Here is a 21,398-nt window from a genome sequence, read left to right as displayed (position 1 = left end):
TTAAATAGCTCTGTATGTATGCTTGGAATTTTGTGTTTAGACATTAATAGGGTATACATTACAAAAACATTAGTCTTTCCGTTACGAAAATCTATATTATTCAATCTAAAATGGTAAATAAGCTTGACATGTCAAGCGTTTGGAAACAAATAGAAGACTCGGTGTATGCCGTCGAGATAAATCTGGTATATATAGTGTATGCGTCAGATAGGTACACATCATCGTGGGTGCACTCTGTGTACACCTATGCTTTGACAGGACCCTTAACCTGCACATAGCTGAAGCGATACCGAGACGTACACGCAATACCATAACAAGGGCCTAGAGTTATCCACCTTTCATACCTGCCACTAGGGGGCCATGGGCTCCAGACTCCGGTCATGTTTGGCATCGTGTGTTGCGTTCAGGCCGACCTGCGTCAGCAAGGGGGAACCAGGTAAGTCTAATATGATACTACTTACCACAGTCTCCGGTCAATCTGAACTGTTCGCTGGATCTCGTTTCCCCCCGATGTATTGAATCGTTAGAGAGATGAATATACGCGAGCTACGAGTTATTCATGCGCTAACTTCCTGGTGGCAACAATAAGGCTCTACCCCTATGAATAGACGAGACGCGACAGTCAGTGAGAAGTGAAACCTAGTTAATGTCTGGATTGTAGGTTGTTTTCCGGGTTGCAGAACGGGTCAGGCGGGGTATGATATGTCCTCGGGGTAACCGCAGAACGTTTTGGGTATGACAAATAAATCGAAGTATTATTTTTTACTGGGTTAATATTTCAACTGTGTAAAACTAAGTATGTACAATATAACCAAGTATTAGGTAGAAAATTTCCCTATCGATGAAATTAGTAACTTTTGAACATAACACACTTTTCGTTGTCGAAATACCCTGTGTTGGGCGCAATGTAAGTCGTCTGAGGTCATCGGCGACTGGATCACCTGGATCCACTTAGTGTAGCATAACATATGTTTCGCATACAGATCAAATACGGAAACTCAAATAGGGTATCTCCTATAGAATTACATATTTAACCGAACAGAGTCTTAAACATAACAGATACAATGTCGAAATTGATTTGTTTCATCATGTTCATTGTGCCTGTGATGGAAAGAGTGTGATTATCATAAGTGATTATCATTTTATGACTGTTCACTGCAACACATGTGTTCAATCTAATTAGGTATCAATACTCCATCTTATTCCATTCCTCATGGGGCGATTAGGTAACCTGGTGGTTAAAACGTTCTCTTGTCACGCCGGACGCCCGGCTTCTATTGCCCACATTGGTACAATGTGTGAAGCCCATTTCTGGTGTCCCCCGCCGTTATGTTGCTGAAATATTGCTTAAAGCGGCGTAAACCTCACTCACTGTTCCCCATTTATCAGTTGTACCAGTCAAGGTTAATCCCTGAATTTGGTAGCAATATTCGTTATGCTGTTGATTGATAATTTTTGTAAGTCACCCAATATTGGTTAATTTGGATTATGTTTTCCACGTTTAGACGTTTACCACTTGGGAACGGAATCGCGGTAAATCTGGGATTCAAACCCGCGCCTAGCGGATCCTGGAACGGTGTCAAGCCAGGGCAACAGTCCCATCGGTGACACTGACATTATATCAAAGTCGAACAGTTTCAAATTAAAAGTTGAAGTGCTTTTGGTTTGTTTCTTACAAAGATCCCCCAATTTGTCAAAGTACTTGATCGTTTGTTTAACTTCTGTCCTCCGTGGTGACCACCTCCGAACTTTTGTGGGTATGGCGACTCCCCCGAGAACAGAAAGTCTGTGGTTCGATCTCATGGTCACGTCATACCAAAGGACGCTGAGAGAAGGTACTTGTTGTTACCCTGCCTACCTCGGCATATGGGGATAAAAGGACTGGATGGCTTGAATCAGTATAATGTGTATGCGCGAGACGAGACCCTCATTAAACCCTCGTTTCCCCCATCTGTTCTTTGTTCTCCGTTCACCTGTGGTGGCACGTGGTCATGTGAACGCCCCAGGGCGCCTTCCGTTGTGCCCTCCCCAGGGCGCTGAGAATGAAAATCGAGTACACACGATTCCCGTTGACTTCAGTAATTATGATGTGGCTTGAGTAAGCCCCAGTGTGTGTGAAAATATAATGGCATTATAATTATGTGCAGATAAAGATAAACAATGCAGCAGAGAGGGCTTGAGTGACCTTTGCACAGTCAGGCTGGTTTGGCTTTATTATTATTATTATTATTATTATTGTTATTACACCCCCCAAGCCGATGACGTTGCCACAGGGCTCGAGAGGCGTTCCTTTCAAGTAGGATTGTTGTGATGTTTCTTTTGTCAGCACCGTACCCCTGCTAGTGGTTTCAGCAAGGTGGTAAATGTCAAATACCTACACCCTTCAGGCTTTCCTCCCATATAAGTTGACACACCCTCGTATAACTGAGGTGCTGTTTAAAACTGCGTACAACCAAACGTAATCAATACAACCGAATATAACTGACATGTGCCTGGTTGGATTTGTGTGTTACAGATGCCGAGAAAACTTGCACAGATGAACCTGTAGAGGTGACAGCAACATTGAAAGAGGGGGAGATTGATACAGTAAGAAGTTGACAAGCATGCGTTGAGCATCTTATTCGGTTTTGCTCGTATAGTCTATCTGGAAACCGTGCTTCAAACACGTCATTGCGCCCCTCGTGGCTTATTCTCCCTACAGTGTTTTATTGCACGATTAACAACCCCCACTCGTCGTTCATTTCATATCTGAGATATCAACATTATTTACAAGCTCCCCAAGCATGTTAGTAAAATTTACAAGCTTTAAAAATATTTGCCCGTATTCAAATAAGGACGACCCCTGAATACAATCCGAATCGGCAATATTTTATAAACAGGGGTTAAGATTGGTATTTCCTGAATATTCTCACAATTCTCACTGCCATTTTCGGTACCTTTTCTCCTAATACCGATTGGCTTATCTCTTCCATTTTGTGATGCGATCGTTCGGCCATTGCATTTGACATGCGTTGCCCTGTTACATCAATGGGAACCAACTCACAAAACCCCGTGACGATCCGGGGTAGAATAGGTCTTCAGCAACCCATGCTTACTGTAAAAGGCGACTATGTCGAAAGAGGCGACCAACGGGATCGGGTGGTCAAGGCTCGCTGACTTGGTGATCGATCATGCCATCGATCCCACTTGCATGGATCGATGCTCATGGTATCAACCACTGGATTGTCTGGTCCAGACTCGATTATTTATAGACCGCCGTCATATAGCTATAATATTGCTGATTGCGGCGTAAAACAACAAACCAACCAACCACAAGACACACCCCTCTCATATGTCGTCCAATTTATGACGTCATGAAGTTACCAGCGTATGCTCGAATCTCAAGAAATGACGTCATGACAGAATAGTATTTAACGTGAAATAAACCACGCTTCGTTCTTCATTGTTCTTTGCAATTTATCGCGTAGCTATCTTATATAGTTTAGTAATACATCACCAGCGGTGACGCCAGTTCTCAATTCATGGATCCACTCTGACCATAGATGGCGGCCTTGATATAACTGTAATAACATCCTGTTAGGCTCTGGTGCTTTTAGAATTAGATGAAAAAATATAGGTTTTACACGCAATAGAAATGGAAACTTGATATCATGGGCGTCATGAACAATATGAACTTCCGAGAGAAGTTTCTTCTCCTCTTTTTAGAGAACATATATCCTGTGGCTTATGCCAATGGTCTGTCGCTGTACACATATTGACATACAATTGGGGGTCCAGGGTACAGGGTAGTCTATCATACAGACCCTGAAACAAATATGTCCAATACATCCTATGTAAGTCTATCATATTTGGCAAGTCTAGATAATATCAGTCTGAAAATGAACAGAGTCTCCAGGCTCTGTTTTATTATATTTCATAGCTACAATTTAACAACTGTTTTTTGTCTGTAAACTATGTTCATTTCAGAGACTAGATGTTAGTCTAGGTACATGGTTTCACTGGAGGGTGTTCAGACAGTGTTTCTTGTTGGCAGGTTGACAGTAAGACTTCCCCCGGAGATGGAGAACAGGATGTCGGCGACAAACCTGCACCGCCCAAGAAGACGCGCAAGCAGGAAATAGAGGGCTATGTGCAGTCGTTAGTACATGCCGTGAAATGTAAGGACCCTTCTTGCACTGTAACGGATTGCCAGAGGATACGAGAAGGCGTCAGGCACATGCAAACATGCACCAAGAAGATGAGTGGCGGATGCACGACCTGTAAACAGTTAATTGCTCTGTGCTGCCATCATGCCAAGAGCTGTAGTAGTGACGATTGTCAGCTTCAGTTTTGTGTACAACTGAAAAATAACTCCCGGAAAACGTGATTACAAGGAATATTTGATATGCCTTTGCTACAACTGAAGTTGGATACAACATCGTATTGAGATGTTCAATGTTTACAAATCACCTTGGTCTTGAGAAACACTTGAAGGATAATTATCAGCTCAGGTTTTTAAAGAGTTTGGTTAAAGTAGAGTGCCAATTGGGATGTTTGTTTTTTTTATATACGAGTTAACATCATTGACAAAAGCACTATTAAGGTATGATATGTATATATATAAAATAATGATCGATCTCTTATTTATCCTCAAATAATTTCTACAATGCGTGTTCCTTGGGAATTGGAAGATTGTCTTCAGGAGTCTTCTACTTGATATTCTGGGCGAGGAGGGGCGAGGAATCTGTTCACAAAAGACATATAAAAATAATTTGCCCTCAGTTTTTGCAATGAAAAATAGAAAAAAAATGATTTCTTCACTGGATATGGTTGATATTTAGTAATGTAATTAATTTGTTTTGAGTTACAGATAAGAATTATACTTATTTACTGACAAAATGCTCTGTCTCAAACACAAATCGTCCAACCCAGTATATAACATGGTCGTCTCTTTCCCTCGCCACGAAAGCGGCTTTATTATCATGTTGTTTCTGTATATAGTTTATAGTCATCATGGCTACATGTAGATCTGCTTTATAGCCTGTCGAATGCTCGCGTTGCTTCCTGCCTAGCCAGATTGGCTTGTCTGTCAGCTATACCAAAATTTGTTATGTTGTAGGTTGTCTGTTAATCTGTTTGACTGGCGATATTGTCCCCATACACATGAACACATCTCCAGTCACGACAACTGACAGCTGCTGTGGCAGAAAAGGGATGTTTTACATGTTGGTTAGTGTATGACCAGTGAACCTATTGCTTGTTTGAGCGCGCAGCTTTGAGAAATATATGTATATTTTATCAACACAAATCCGATCTTCCGATGACATTTCAATTAATTACATGTATTTCGAACAAATGTTTTATGGTACGGGCGCTCCTATTGGTTGTTGGAAGGATAGACTAACCAATAGTTAGATCCGAATGTTGTGTTGTTTCTTACGAACAACGGGGCAGTGGATGTCTAAATTCAGGTAGCGATTTATTTTAACTCATTTGGTAAGGGGATCATTCAGCTAATGTAACTTTCAGTGATAGGATGTAGTTGTGGGGATATTTTTGGACGCTTCAAACGTGAAAGATTTTATGCGACGTCGTTATGGTTTAGACACGATGTTTAATGGGATGGATGGAATAAACCATTTGGAAATCCTGTCGCTGTGTGATATTTTACATTTGTGAAGTATTTCAATAACGCTTCCATCGGTGTTGACTAGATAATTACAACAATTACGTCTTTTGACTGACAGAAACATGTTTTAAAAGCTTTTTGTATTTTATTTATACGTGTTACGATGATCAATAAACTGTTGATAATAACGGCTTGTATGTAATACATTTCCTTTACACGTCTCTGAACCCTTCACAGGATCCCGGGTAGAGTGCCCACCAGAAATACACTTCTTCAGTGTTAATCGGGTGTGAACGCACCATGCCATTTCGAAAATGGTCAAATGTAACAAATGTAATATTTTAGAAAAAGCTTTCTTAGAAAAGTACAAAGCACACAAAGTCAGAGATCTAACCCACTCAACTGGTCGTCCAGATTACCTATAGCTATAACTTGTCAGAGGGGTACACAAAGTATGTGATCTAGCCTACCTGTTGGCGGACTTTCATTTAGTGGAAGCCTCGGTGGCTGAGTTGGTTAGATCTCTGACTTTGTGTGCTGGCGATTAGGTGCCTCACTCTGACAGTGTGGGTTCGAATCCCGTATGGGACTCAACCCCAAAAAGTACGAGAATCTGTACTTAACTAAGAAAGTGTTATCCCAAATATAACATTTGTTAATCGGGTGGTTACAATACATTTATTGGCTTGTCATGGGTCATCGAAACTCCGACGGCAAGGATCCTTGCTACTGTTATCAGCCACTGGTTGCTTTGGTACTGATTATGTAAAGAGCGCCATAAAAATAGATGTACCCTTGTCTCACAGGTACATACATTGATACAGGTTGATAATATAGTCTTTATATGAGAGTGAGTGAGTTGGGTTTAACGCCGCTTTCAATAGTATTCCAGTTATATCACGGAGTGTCAGCTTAATGTGAGAGGAAAGCCCGAAGTGATGCAGGTCTCAGACGTTTATCACTGAAACCCACGAGCACGGGTATGGTGCTGACAAACCTAGAAACATAATCGGGGCGAACCGGGATTCGAACCCACAATCATAGGTTTCTGTCGTGCCCAAGGGACGCAACTCTGCACAGCGAATCGCGGCGCCTTAGACGACTGGGCCACCCGTGCCCCCCTATGGTGATATGAAACCAATTGGCAAGGATAATTATATACTCGTGTTTAATGTGTCTCTGTCCCATTTCTAAGTGATTCATCCTGTGATTGTACAGCCAAGGTGCTAAAGCGATTGCTTATCACGTTGAAGACCCCAGTTGACACCCCCGAAAGGGTTATGTCTTGAGCGGATTCGCGATGTCTCCTTTGACGTAACATTAGCTCACTCATTTTTGCATGTTATAGGCTGAGGTCAACAGTACATTTTCGCATGTTATAGACAGTCTGAGAGGTCACCAGTGCATCTTCGCATTTTATAGGCAGAGGTCAACAGTACATTTATATCTTACCGTCGAAATCAACGACGGACGAATTAGTACTTGCCTTTGCATGTGTTTGTGACGAGTGCCACCGGTGGGACAGGAAACCTCGTATAATCACTCTTTGATAGTGACACAAACAAAATTTAATGTTCATGATATAGTCGGAATTGTACAATCGACTGGGCTTTCAGCGGAGATTTCTTTATATGAATATAGGAAGGGTTTTGTCGCTTATTTATTTGCATTGGAACACATTTTTCTTGTATTGAAACGAATTACCGTGTCGAGTGACTTTGTGTGCTCATCTTTTAATATTTTTTTAATTTGAAGTTTACACGATGTACGGCTTTTCCATTGGACGAGAGGTCAGTCACATGACCGCGAAATTGACGTTCATAAGTGTATGAACGACACAATTTGACGTTAATACGTTTTTCACGAGACTGTGTTCTTGAAATGACGTAAACAATGACGGACTACTTCCACATTCCTGGGGAAACCCCTGGGAATTCCCCAGCACGAAAACACACATAAGCGTTCTTTCTGATCATTTAGAACCTTTATTCGTGGTCTCAGCGTTTCAGTATACATTGAGAAATGTCAGAGAGCGTGACCGCATGATTGTTCACGAATATCCTCGCTGCGGCCCATCCTAATGAACAAACAATGAAATGCACATCTAAACTATCGTAGTGTCGACTCGATCCGTGCCTAGGCTGACATTGACCGTCTCCAGCAATCTATGAATTTACCTTAGTGTCTGTTTGACGCATCTTTATTCACCTTTCAATGATCGGCCAGTTGCTCAATGATGACTAACACATGTATCCGCCACACGTTCATTAACAACTTCGGAAATCACTCCCGTCACGTTTATCGTGTCGGCCATTTTGACGTCTTGTACTTGATGTAAATGTATTACGACGCGCTGTCATTGTGACTGACTTACTGAGGTAGTTCTTTACAGACCTTTCTCATCTCATGAGGATATGATTTGAAGACACGTGCTGCTTAAGATGTTTCTGAAGAGCAAGTTGTGCATCCATACGCCCATGTCACCTCTCTTTTTGAGGAACTATTTTACTCCGCGATATAGCTGTTTTTTGTATGGCTGTCAGTGTAAACATGAAGTCACACGTACTAAATAAAATTGTGTTTAGATCTTGGCCTACATCCTTTGAGGTAAGAAATTGTGATAAAAGAATTATGAGAATTGACTAGAGTGAGGGCCAAGCATTGTATGAACGTCGTCGCAAGCTCCAACGTTCATACAGTTTGGACCTCACTCTATGAAGGTTCATACTCCAATGAACTCACACAAAGTGAAGGTCAATTCTTAAGAGGCCTTACATATTCATGACAATAGTTTTCATCATTATTGATGAAACCTTTATTCTTCTTCAGGTGAACGTGCATCACACCGACCTACTGCTTCTTGGTATTGCTAGAATAATGCTACATGCGTCGTAAAGTAATACACACTCACTCGTCGGATAAGAAAGAACCTTTAGCTTGAACAATGTAAGCGTGATCTACATGTACCTTTCTATATCCATGTACCCTGACGCTGGTCAGTAGTATATCATCTTCGATATCTATCTATGTGAATGTGAAAAACGCGCACCAGTTGGTAACAATGGCTGTTTATGATTCTTTGTGTGACCTCAACAATGTTCATTCATGTCCGTGTTTCGATTTGTAATGTTGATTGCTTCATAAACATCTGTCACATCTGCCACATACATCTGTCAGGTCAGCAATGTAGAAATATGCCCAGCATTGGAGCCACATGGCGAGTCCATTCCATGGTGCGCAATACTGATTCCTCTGCAGACTTACAGAACGACATACATGTACGTAGGTGACACGTGAAACCTGAACAGGAACACGTGGTCCAGGCCTAAGCCCTGCATCAATTCGGGCTTTTCTTCCACATCAATCTGTGATATAAACGAAGGTATAACAGAGCCACACTAGGACATGTTTTGAATTCATTTCCAATTTATTTGTTTGGATCTATCAGCCGGGATCAAGTATTAACTTCTGGGGATTGGGATCTACGGGGAGGTTGTTCTATTCTTCTGAGTAACTACATGTTGTTTTAGACCCCATTGACCAATGTTTAAGCCATATGGCAACGCCCTATAAACATCCGAGACTATTCCAAGCAACCACTGGTTGACAACACGTGCAACGAACAGCAAGGAACACGATGTCACACATTCAACAAGACACACAATATGATGTCCTTCTTGATAGTCGGCTTAAGTTTTGTATCTCTTTCTTACTCACTTCAATAAAAGGTGGAAGATACTGTAAGAGCTGTTCGTAATTGTAGAGTTTCGGAAATAGAAAATCCTCCTCATTTGATGTTACAATGTGACACAGGGTCGTGTGTATGGACTGCCGAAACTCAACCCCTGTGTATTTAAACCAAAGCAATGGGTACGAACCGGTTTATGCAAACAATATAGATCATTGAAGTAACGTCAACATGCCAAAATAGGATTATGTTTAGGCGAGCGGCATTCGTTTCAACAGAATTTTGACACATCAGGTATAGACATTATAATATTTTGTCTCTCCCCTTTGTGACCCTAAGTAGTTCAGCTGTATTATCTATATATGGTTGGCCTGAGGCTCCATCCTCTGGACTTGTATGGTGACGCGATTTAACGTGTCACAATCCACCGCCTTGCAATACTGATGGTCCTGTTAGCTTTGATGTCCGAAACATATAGTGTCTATCAAATAGCTACCTCCTAAACATGTCAACAGGATTATACACAACTCGCAGTCCACTTAATGCATGCAGCATGGATCGATATCATTATCTCCATTCATTTGTCATGCTGTTGTGAAATGCTAGGGGTAATGTGTCATAGGTTTTGTTTCAGAAGTATTGCAATAATGTCACGGCAGAGATATCTCACACTTAAACAAGTCGTTCTTACCTTGTAGCATTTATAACCACCCACAGATAACAGATGAAGGAAGGAACTGATGTTGTGTTGATATTGATTCTGCAGATAGTGATCACACTATGCTACGGGGCGGTCGGGTAGCCTAGTGGTTAAAGCGTTCGCTCATCACGCCGAAGACCCGCGTTCGATTCCCGACATGGGTACCATGTGGGAAGCCCATTTCTGGTGTCTCCCGCCGTGATATTGCTGGAATATTGCTAAAAGCGGCGTAAAACCACACTCACTCACTCACTCACTCACTATGCTACATTGGGAACACAATGACCAGGTCAGATCAAAACGTCAACGCCAGAGAATAACCAGACTCAATATACGATAACGTTCTGAGTCATTACACATCATGAAATTTTTGATTGTGGAAAAGTGAGTTAATGTTTAACGTCACATCGGCAATATTGCAGCCATATTGTGACGAAACAAAATGTGACCAACTGTGAGAGAGAGAGAGAGAGAGAGAGAGAGAGAGAGAGAGAGAGAGAGAGAGAGAGAGAGAGAGAGAGAGAGAGAGAGAGAGAGAGAGAGAGAGAGAGAGAGAGAAAAGAGACACAGAGAGAGAGAGTTGTTGAGATATTGTTGATTAATGTATTCTGTATTCGAGAGCTGTTAAATTAGCTTTGGATTCTGCTGTGAAAATAGAACTAGCATCTGGTAGTCTAGAAGAGATTGTTTTCGATCCAATGACAGTGGCGCTAGCGATTGCACTACTATCCTTGGATCCATCCGTAAATATAAATCTGATTATATCTGATTATATTCCTGCTGATACGTTAGTTGATTAATGACAGATTTCTTTAGTTTTGGTAAGTTTAAGATCTTGTATCAACAACTATTAATCATTAAAATTATTCTTCAGTCCCCTACAATTCCACAGAATAAGGGTATGTGAGCTGTTCATGGCGGCTCAATTGGAGATAGGGACCGGGATGGTCCACTCCCATCGACTGGGAATGAAGGACTGACCTCCATCTCCAAAGGTTCAAACTGAGTGGAAAGCACCTCCAAGTGCTGGAGGGCCCTGCCTTTTTATTGCAATTGCTTCTTTGCTTTTTTGGATAAGTGGGCTTTGCTTATACTGTTTCTGTTAAAGATTCGGGCTCAGATGACGGATCGGATGTTGGGTCTAATGTCAGCTGTGATGTTGCAAAATCTATCGGAGAGGCTGACGTAGCTATGGTTAACAAAGCTGGAGAAATCTGAGTACATGTATGTTCATCAAGGATGAGCTGTTAATCATGATGTTTGGCATGATGTCGAGCTCATAGAAGGGCTGACAACTGGAGCTGCATTGGAAATACACACTTGTAGCACACTTGATGGTGTTAGAACTCAGAGCTCTCGTGGGCCCCACCACACCGGGAACATGCCGTGTTGTTATGGCAAAACCTGGCCCAAAAGTTGGTCATCACTCTATGATGTCGAAAGAAACATCCATGTTTAGAGCATGGTGTGACCAGCCCATTGATAGAATCGGGGCCAATTCTACCACCCCTCCAGGCGAAGTAAGGGTGGAAGTGGTGTGAAACACTGGTTCCTGGCCCCAGTGCCCTCAACCACCAGCATCCCGTCCTTTTACGACCAGCAATGGGGTGCTGAGGACACATTCTTGTCTACCCGGGGTCCTCACGGGGGTGTATTGCAAGAAAGGTGGGGTAGGACTAACTACCAACACCGCTCTACTTGTACTCTAATCTCAGTAGGCGGCACACCACGCAGAAGTGTTATCTGTCAGGTACGTTTTGAGGCCACCATACCTTAAATTGTTAGGTAACTGGTCCCACACACGGGGTATCTGCTTACCCTGTTCTAGCAAGGTTGACCTTGGTCTCTTTGAAACACTTTTCGTGTGTTCCCTTGACAGCCCAATGCAATATTAAGCAACTGGATCAATAGACATAGGTTGGAGTGCCAAGCTTCGATTAACTCGATAGCCAACACAAAGTATGCACATTGTGATCAACGCACCGTGCTTTTGTCAAAGGTCGTCGTGCGTCATGTTTGTTTCGATCGTTGCATTGCACGATTTGAATAATATAGACGGCCCACAGTGACACGTACATGCATACATGTAAAAGCGTCAAGTACATAGTATGAGATAAGGTGGGGTAATATATTCTACATACGTTGTCGACATAACTGACCTAAATGTGTCATCTTCAGTCTTGGTTGATTGATATGCTTGTATTGACGTTGTCACGTGATCTTCATTATAGCAGACGTCGACGAAGGTAAGTTGTCTGAAGCACAAACATGTTTCCCGCAGAAGTAATCAACTAGTGATCACATTTTCATCAAATTCATCAAATACCTATGTAATGAAGCATCGGAAGCTATGTACGAAATACCATGCCTCTGAAGCAAGCTTCTGTCATCTGCCTAATAACTGTTAGCTGTATCCGTGATGCTGGTTAAATCTATTGTATTCTGTGGATTTGAAATCTGGGGTTTTGAAAATGTATAACCGGTCGAACAAATCCATGTACAGTTCCTTACAGAAATATTACCAGTTGTGACGAGGACCAGATTGGGGGACCACCTCCATATGTTGCTTTGCTTGTGTGCGTTAGTTTGTGTGTTTATTTCCCTCAGAATATAAGTTCCCTTTTAGACTGTAACTAAAACCAGATAGGCCTGTATTGAAAATAAAAATGTTCTTAAAGCCCCACCCTGTCTATAAATAGCCAGCAAGGTGGCGGTGTTTCAGTTTCGAACAATGACTGACAATGTAAACACAACCGAGTGTCGGGAGAAGTGTTTTGAAAACCATACGGGAACCAGATCACCATTGACCGTCAAACTTCGTATCAACTTGAATGAATATCCATGGATACAACAAATGGCTACATATCAAGTCAATAAATTTTCTGTAGTTTTATCATAAAAAATCGAATCGATCGTGTTTGGCGTCTGCATCAATCACAGTGGGTGGAACTTATTTCCGGTTGCGCTATAAATAGCAAAGCACATGGTCATGTGTACATGTGAAACATTTAATGCATTTGTTGTCAAAGTGTATGGTGTATATTTTTACGGCAGAACAGCAGCAGAACATCAATTGACGAGGTGATTCTTTCAGTTTAATCCGAAACTTACAGATATTTGTTCAGTTTTGGTCATTTGCATTCAACAGTTAGATTTGTGCCACACAATAATCAGTTTATATTCATAAAACTTAAAAATTATTACACAGATTTTTCAACTAGTGTTTAGGAAGGGGCCTAATTTGAAGCACAATAATTTCTCAGCTTGACTACAATAGATGAATATGTCACGTGTATCAACATAACAATGCACATAAGCAACTAGTAAATAAGTAACGAAATATACTTGATGTTTTGACCTACAGAAAGCGTGTCCAGATAATATTGTTCTTACGACAAACGAAAACTCCAATACACATATTCCAAGAGAACTTTAATAATGAATTTCCTTTTCTTTCACAGAATTTTCACACACAAAACTGAGTTTGATCATTAGATCCACACTTGTCCCAAGTATTTTTTGTTCGGGGTATTTGGATACACTTCGCGCACAAGTTTTAAAATACAATCTGGGATCCCTTTCCCGTTTGGTCCACACCAATCCTTCATCTGCTGCAACGTTTAATATCCGTTTCTTCAAGTCCAAGTATCTGAAATCTCTCCAAACACTTCGTTTATTTAGCAATGTGTTCGAATCGACGAATTTCTGCAACATGGTGGCCGCACCATTCCCTAACTGCGATTGCCTTGCCGTGTCACGCATGGTTGACAAAAGAAGTCAGTTTACATATTCAGCTTCATCTGGTTCCACAATGAATTCTAGCTGTGACACTGATTCACTAATCACAAGAATCGTCACTGAATTTATCAAAGTTTCTTTTGCACTTGCAAGGGCGGGAAGAGAGGCGCCATCTTGTCGATTCGAGTTGTGAATCGGAATGATGTCATCTTGAATTGGAACTTTCTCCACGATAAAGTCACCAATGTCATAATCGAAAGGACCAAAGGCTCCCTGATTATCTCGATCAACTCTTCGTCCAATTAGGCTTCACATGAAAATGTTTTGTTGCTCATATTGAAGACAAGCGAAATTACAAAGTTCTTGACAGTTGTAAGCAGCAGTGGATGTGCTCATGGGGCGTGGTTGCTAGAAGATCACGTGGTCAGAAAGGGGAAAACAAAAAAGTTTTAGAAAGTAATAAAAGAAATACGCATTGCAATCCAAAAGTACCATGTACAGGATATTTTTTAATTATTATATTTATCATATAATGGGTAGGTTTCTCGGCAGGATAAAGCCAACGGATAAAAACGATATCCGTTGGGGTGATATGCGGATAGAGATGCAAATATCAAAGGTCAAGTAGGGACTACTTTCACTGTTTATAAACAAACATGGCGTCGCCCTCGTCATTGGGCGATCGAGTCAGAATTAACCATCGGGAATCTGGATAAACTATAGGGATAATTGCTATCATTATCAAAAGAACAGTCCAATATACTGAAAATAAGTGTCTAACTGTGACGTAGCTAAGGCATTTTATAAGTTTGGGTAACTTTAGAGATATAAATTTCGAAACAATTTTGCGAGGGCACGAGGCCTAGCCAAGCGGTATCAGTAGCCATATCTGTGCTTGTTGACCTCTGCGGCTTAAAACCTTCTCCACAAATTTAAATAGTTGGATTTGGTCGAAATATGTTTGAATTGTTTCCTTGTTTCGTTTTGTCGCTGTGTGTACATCTGACTACACATCTTAACGTTATGACAGGACAGACCGACTGTCAACAACGTCTGCCCGTGGCCGTGACGTCTCATAGGTTAGAGTAGCTTCCCTTTGACAAAGGGCAGTTACTCTAGCGGACAGACCGATGGATTGCCGCGAAATGCGTACATGTTGCTTCGCCACTGTATAAGAAACAGATTTCAGTTGGAACTATATTGGCTACTGTCACTGTCCGACTGACACATCATTTACCCTGTGACGTAATAAATATTAATGCGCGCATTCCAGGAAAACTCGCAATGTTTCGGTTATGTATGTGAGAGAGGGAAACCGATTTTGAATCACAGAATAAAGAATGACATTATATGATAAAGAGGTTATCATGCCTGTATGTTCGGGGATGGTAAACCCCAAACACACTCGCGTGATAACCTCTATTCACGAAAAAACATCTTTTCTACAAATGCAAAATAATCTTATAATTTATCCTAAGGTCGTAACCCTAATCACGTGGTGGGTATTTGGAAGGAATCTTTGCGACGCCGTGAATGAGGCCGTGTGTATTACATTGTTGAATTCAACTGCCCAGGAAGATTGTTGAGGCATTGACATTATAACAGATGTTCGTCATGGATGGAGAGAAAAATGTATCCGAGAGAAACATTGTTGCTTTGAGCTTCGAGACAAAACATTTGTTAATGCCGAAGTAGCCAGCGACCTGAATCTAAGCTTGATGAAAATAATGTTGAAACCCATTTTCACGCACATGACAGAATGAATGTGAACAAATATTTATCTGAACATCGTTTCGAAGTCTGTGAGGCTGTCCGTTTCTTAATATTTTTATCTCCATTCCGACGTGAAATAATATAATGTCTTCGTGTCTCAATATTGCTGCCGCTGTGGAAAATTGCGCACCGATCTAATAAAAGAAATACTACTAGATCTACTATTGCACCGTCATAAAAGAACCAGGTCAACTTTATCTTTGTTCCGTTATTTATTAAAAATTCGTTTCCGATGCAAAGCGATTCGATCTACATCATAAATTAATTCATTGGCCAAATTCTAGTACCAAGTGTTAATATTTTTTTTAAAATGTCATAAAATAACTTACTCAATTATTGAAAGACATTTTTGGATGAGTAATATATTTTATTTCGTCCGCCCGCTCTCTGGTTAGTTGAGGCTTGAAGGGAGAAAAACATACAACAAATATGGATGGTCTTATGCAAATGACACTTGGCATGCCAATCAACAGGGATCTGGGTCGCTGGGACCCGCCAAGTTTCACGGATCGAGTTACTTCGGCATGGGGAGCTTCATCGGACAAGTGAGACTTTACCAAAATACATTGCTACTGGGCAAAGAAAAAACGACAAGAGACTACTTTGATCACTTGAAAATATTTTTGACCATAACCAGGGTTTTTTACACGATCGTTGTCATCCAGATTCCAGATGAGGCAAGGCGAGTGTGAGTGAGAGAGTTGGGTTTAACGCCGCTTTTAACAGTATTCCAGTTATATCGCGTCGTGTCACCTTAATGTGGGAGGAAAGCCCGAAGTGATGTTTACCACTTCGGTGAAACCCACGAGCATGGTTATAAACATAATCGGGGCGAACCGGGATTCGAACCCACAATCATACGTTTCTGGCGTGCCCAAGGGACGCAACTCTGCACAGCGAATCGCAACGCCTTAGACGACTATGCCCCCTATTGCCAATTAAGGATCCACACTAAAAAGAGATTCTCCTTGTCGAGTCCTTCTAATGATATCTGCATGTCCTTTGGACTCGACAAATGCAACATTCTTTATCTGCAACGTGGCAGGGTAGAAGGGGGAGGATCAGTCAGTTGGCTTAGAGAAGGAGTTATTGACCTTCTCGTTGAAGGCCTATACGTACTCAGGGATGCAGATTAGGGACAAACTCCAGAATCCCCATATCGAGGTAAGACTTCGGGAAGAGTACAAATGTAGACTTAAGAAAATATGGAATTCAGAGCTCAATGCTCGAACTAAAGTCAAAGACACAAATCCTTATGCTGTACCCGTCCTTTCATATGTTTTGGTGTTGTTGATTAGACGAAACAAAAAAATGACACCCTCACACGAAGAATCATGTCAGACAATAGATCCCACCACCCTCGCTCTTTCCTCAATCGCATATATTTACCAAGCATAATGGGAGGGAGGGCATGATGTCAATCACTGGTTGTCTGGTCCAGATTCAGACAGACAGACAGACAAACAAATATATGTGTTCTATTTCAGCTTTGCATGGCACTGACCCTTCACATGCCATTATTATGAGTGAGTGAGTGAGTGAGTTATTATTGTTCTAAGTTACCTATCACGTATGTCCTATTGGTACAGATATCAAGTATTTCATACTGGCACAATCTACATTTCGAACAAGTGACGAGTAAATCAATGTTATTGAAGTTTGTTGTTGCTATATGGCTCGCGAGGAGGGGAATGTCAGCATTACAGGTATCGCGTGATTGACTGCGAGACATAGTCATGTGAATGACGCTCAAATTACACCCACCTACTGTACCCAGCTACTGTACCCAGCTACTGTACCCACCTACTGTAGCGTGTAACTTGTAGAGTCAGTGTACCGCCGATACCACACTGTATGAAAATGTGTAGCCCGTTTATGATTCAAGAGAAGATCAGGGGAAGTTTTTTTTAATCATAAACAGGGCTATATAGTGACTAATATAAACTCTAACAAAAATTGGGGATACTCGGAAATAATCAAAAACTTCCAAAATTGTAAGAGCCATTAGTTTCTTGTAATAGTTGTATGATAATAATGAGCGAATTGAGAACACATCACAATCGGTAGTGACATATGACGTTTTTAGATCAGTAATGCTAATACTGCAACGATTTGACTAACATACATTCACTCGACGAGGCATACTGCGTTTGAATCTCCTTATGACGTTTTGAGGGAGTTTGTCCCACTCCTCTTGCAGCGCATGGCCAAGTTCAGCCATTGTAGTCGACAACCTATGACATTGACGCACACGTCTCCCTGTCATGTCCTAGTCGTGTTCAATAGGGTAATTGGTCTGGGGCCATTGCTTACCATGGATGTTGACGAGGTTTACAATGAAATGACTTATTTGTTATCTGAACCAAGGAAATTTGGTAAACTGTAAACTAAATGTATATTTCCAGGTCCTAAACTACAACTGAACGCTGCTCGAGCCAACACAGACTGGTTCCACGTAACTACAGACGGTGAGCTGGTCAACTCGCCGCCCGCCACACGACACAAAGGCAGCGGCAGGCTACAGACATGTCGTGGCACCTGTAGTTCCACCCCCATCCCCCTTCCTCCACCCCTGTCTAATGTCACCCCTGCCCCACACACACCACGATACTGGGAGACCCACTCCAGGGTGGGTGTGGTGGGTGGAGAACGGTGGCCTGTTATCCTGGAGATGGGTGTGGGGGAGGAGAGCCAGGTGGACAGTGGGAGATATGTTTGTGTACAGCGCCGCTCCTGGTGTGTCGTTGTAGGGAGCTGTGGCACACACGGGGGGAGTCTCTGTACCAGCGTGTATCAGCCGTGGGAGCGGGGGGAGTGTTACAGAAACACAATGTCTGACACATCCGGCACACAGGTCACCCTCCACTATGGCGTTCTGCTGGATGTGGGGAGTGGGAGACTCGGCTTTATTAGCCTCGACAGGGAGATTGTTTTAGCCAAGTTGGATGTTGAGTGGAGGGGTCTCTTCTCCCCATGTTTGGTGTTGGGCCGCCTGGTGACTTCACAATCAACATGAAGGTGGTCAGCGGGGTGGACATCACCATGACTGACTCCAAGAAATCACATATTTATAACGCCCTTATATAGGAAATAGAATAAAAAGGACTTTGTGTAAACTTGTAAGTGTGACATATTTATTTAAACTCTCAAATGTAATGTGATTGTATTGATTGAGGCGGACATAGAAGTTGCCTGTCTATGTGTTGTTTGTTATGTACAAGAATGTAACAAGGTTAGCTAAATGTGTTGTTTTCTTCTTGACTGGTTTCTGTTGTGTATTAGAAACATTTTGCATCCTCACATGAGTATTGTTATGATTATCAATCTGCGGTAATCGATCAGTTTATCACACATTTCCTACATTTCTTGGAAATGGCAGAACAAACAACTGAGTGCACAAATTCATCAAAAGTTGTTACAAATCATGAATTTGTTGACATGTTTCGTTTCTTCTCTGTAATATAATTGTTTTAAATCCCCACATGAATAGTGTTGTGCTGAAAGTATTGCAGTTGTGCCACCACATTGCCACATTTGATGTCAGTGAAGAAATGGGATGAAAGTGATTGAAGCGGACATAGAATGTACCTGTGTATACGTGATGAGCCTACGGAAATATTACAAACCTATGATTGTGGGATCGAATCCCGGATCGCCCTAATTATGTTTCTAGGTTTGTCAGCACCGTAACGTGCTCATTGGTTCACCAAAGTGGTAAACGTATGAGACCTGCATCACTTCGGGCTTTCCTCCCACATTAAGCTGACGCGACGTGTTGTAACAGGAAGCTTGTTCAAAGTGACGTTAAACTCACCTCACTCACTCACTCACAGAAATCCATGGAAACCCTCTCTCTATAGGGTACTCCACCTTAATACAAGGAGTGCCTGCATGTTACCTGAGGCCCTGCAAGGGTGTCTGAATGTAACCAGCATCACAGTTGCTGCACTGCGAACAAGTACAGGAAACCGGTGGGGCCTTGTAAAGGCTATATAACTATAGCTGTCAGACTCTAGCATGGGCCGATGTTACTCTGATACAAAAACACTTGAATATAAACAAAGAAGATGATACTATTCTGAAACACGTGAGAAAATAACGTTGAGATAAAATAGACATATTGAAGTTTGAGGGAGCTGAGCCTGTTATTTTTTGTTCTTCTTTATCGCGAGATAAGTAAAACACATTCCCGCACTGATGTTACCTCAGTGTTTGGCCATTAAATTGGAACATTACGAAAACTTAACAACTTGTAAATAGTTTTCTATCCTTGAAAAACAATTCCTGCTGACATAACTATTTCTTGAACAACCACTACGACTGCCACGATAACAAATATACACATAGTTTCCTTTTCATTTTGATGCATCTTTACAAGCTATGTGTGGCACATTCTGCAATATATCTTTATCTGAAAGGTTACATAAAAAGTATGAAGTACAAATGCATCGAATTTAGTTTATTTGTTGTTTACTGCCGCACTCAGCAATACTCTAGCTATATGATGGCGGTCTGAAAATAATCGTGTTTGGACCAGACAATTCAGTGAGCATCGATCCACGCAATTGGGATACGATGACATGCATCAACCAAGTCAGCGAACCTGACCACCCGATCCCGTGAGTCGCCTCTTACAACAAGCATAGTCGCCTTTTACGGCAAGCATGGGTTGCTGAAGACCTATTCAACCCCATATCTTCACGGGATCCAGATTTGGGTTGCATTACAATTTGTTCTTTTGTACTTTAGATTTATATAATGAATCACGATGGCCTGAAAAAAATCTTGACAAGTTAAACCAGTGGTCGATAAGTAAACATAGTCCTGGGTCGTCGAGGTACGTTGACATGCAGTCTGCAGTCTGCCAGGTCACATGAAAATTGCTCGGCTTCCCCTTGTATGTCTATCAAACCAAAGTTCGCAAGGTTTTCTTGAAAAGAAATACACGTGTCCTTGAATAACTGGTGCAATACTGTCCAAGCTAATCGACTCGTTAGTACAATTAAACCTTGTCACTCTCAAATCGTGCTAAGTACAGTTAAACCTTGTCACTCTCAAATCGTGCTGAATACAGTTAAACCTTGTCACTCTCAAATGCAGGGAATCATGGCAGATATTACGTGACAAATTGCGAACTTCTTTCGTCTATTTTTTGTTTGTTTGTTGTTTAACGTTGCACTCAGCAATATCCCAGCATGTAAACAGAACCAGATGAACCAAAGGTTGACATCATGAGCTGCGATATACACCGTCGGGGTACGATGACACGCAATAAACCAAATCACCTGAGTCATGACCTGATCTATCTAATCGCCTCTTACCGGCCTACGTTGCCCCGGACCTATTCTGACCCAGGATCCATGGGGGTGGTTTGTTTTCAGTGATTCGACCAAACTATGGATTGTCTCAAGCTATTTATTCATCGCGTGTATGTAGTTGCAGATGACGAGCTGTCATAGTGTCTGCAGTTCAAGTGGCATATTCACGAAGCTGTATTAGTGCAAATATTGGCGTAAAGGTGTCCAGGTGTCCAGATAACGAGATGTCAAAGCTTTTGTAGTCTCAGCTGATGAGATGTCACAGTTTATGTCGTTCCAGATGACAAGACGTCACAGTTTATGTAATTCCAGATAACGAGATGTCACAGTTTATGAAGTTCAAGATAACGAAATTTCACAGTTTATGTAGTCCCAGATAACGAGATGTCACAGTTTATGTAGTCCCGGATAACGAGATGTCACAGTTTATGTAGTTCCAGATAACGAAATGTCACAGATTATGTAGTTCCAGATAACGAGATGTATCAAAGTTTTTGATTCCAAATGAATTTATACACGAACTAGGTTATATGTTTTGCATAGTGTGCTAGGGTTCCGTGCTGTTGCATTTTG

General features: G+C 41.6%; 1 protein-coding gene and 1 pseudogene across 1 annotated transcript; both read left to right on the top strand.

Annotated features, from left to right (window-relative positions):
• The first annotated feature begins 356 nt into the window (after positions 1–356).
• LOC139447525 (histone lysine acetyltransferase CREBBP-like) lies at positions 357–5,785 on the top strand. The gene is made up of 3 exons (XM_071228931.1): positions 357–436; positions 2,516–2,586; positions 4,034–5,785. The coding sequence occupies exons 1-3, from the start codon at positions 361–363 to the stop codon at positions 4,364–4,366; spliced, it is 480 nt and encodes a 159-aa protein (XP_071085032.1). The 5' UTR covers positions 357–360; the 3' UTR covers positions 4,367–5,785.
• Positions 5,786–12,208: 6,423 nt separating this feature from the next.
• On the top strand, positions 12,209–18,594 carry LOC139448882 (uncharacterized; annotated as a pseudogene).
• The last annotated feature ends 2,804 nt before the right edge of the window (positions 18,595–21,398 follow it).

This window comes from Haliotis cracherodii, unplaced genomic scaffold (genome assembly GCF_022045235.1).
Source record: "Haliotis cracherodii isolate W230 unplaced genomic scaffold, xgHalCrac1.p SCAF_7, whole genome shotgun sequence".
NCBI classification, from domain to species: domain Eukaryota; kingdom Metazoa; phylum Mollusca; class Gastropoda; order Lepetellida; family Haliotidae; genus Haliotis; species Haliotis cracherodii.
This window is presented reverse-complemented; position numbering and strand designations above follow the sequence as displayed.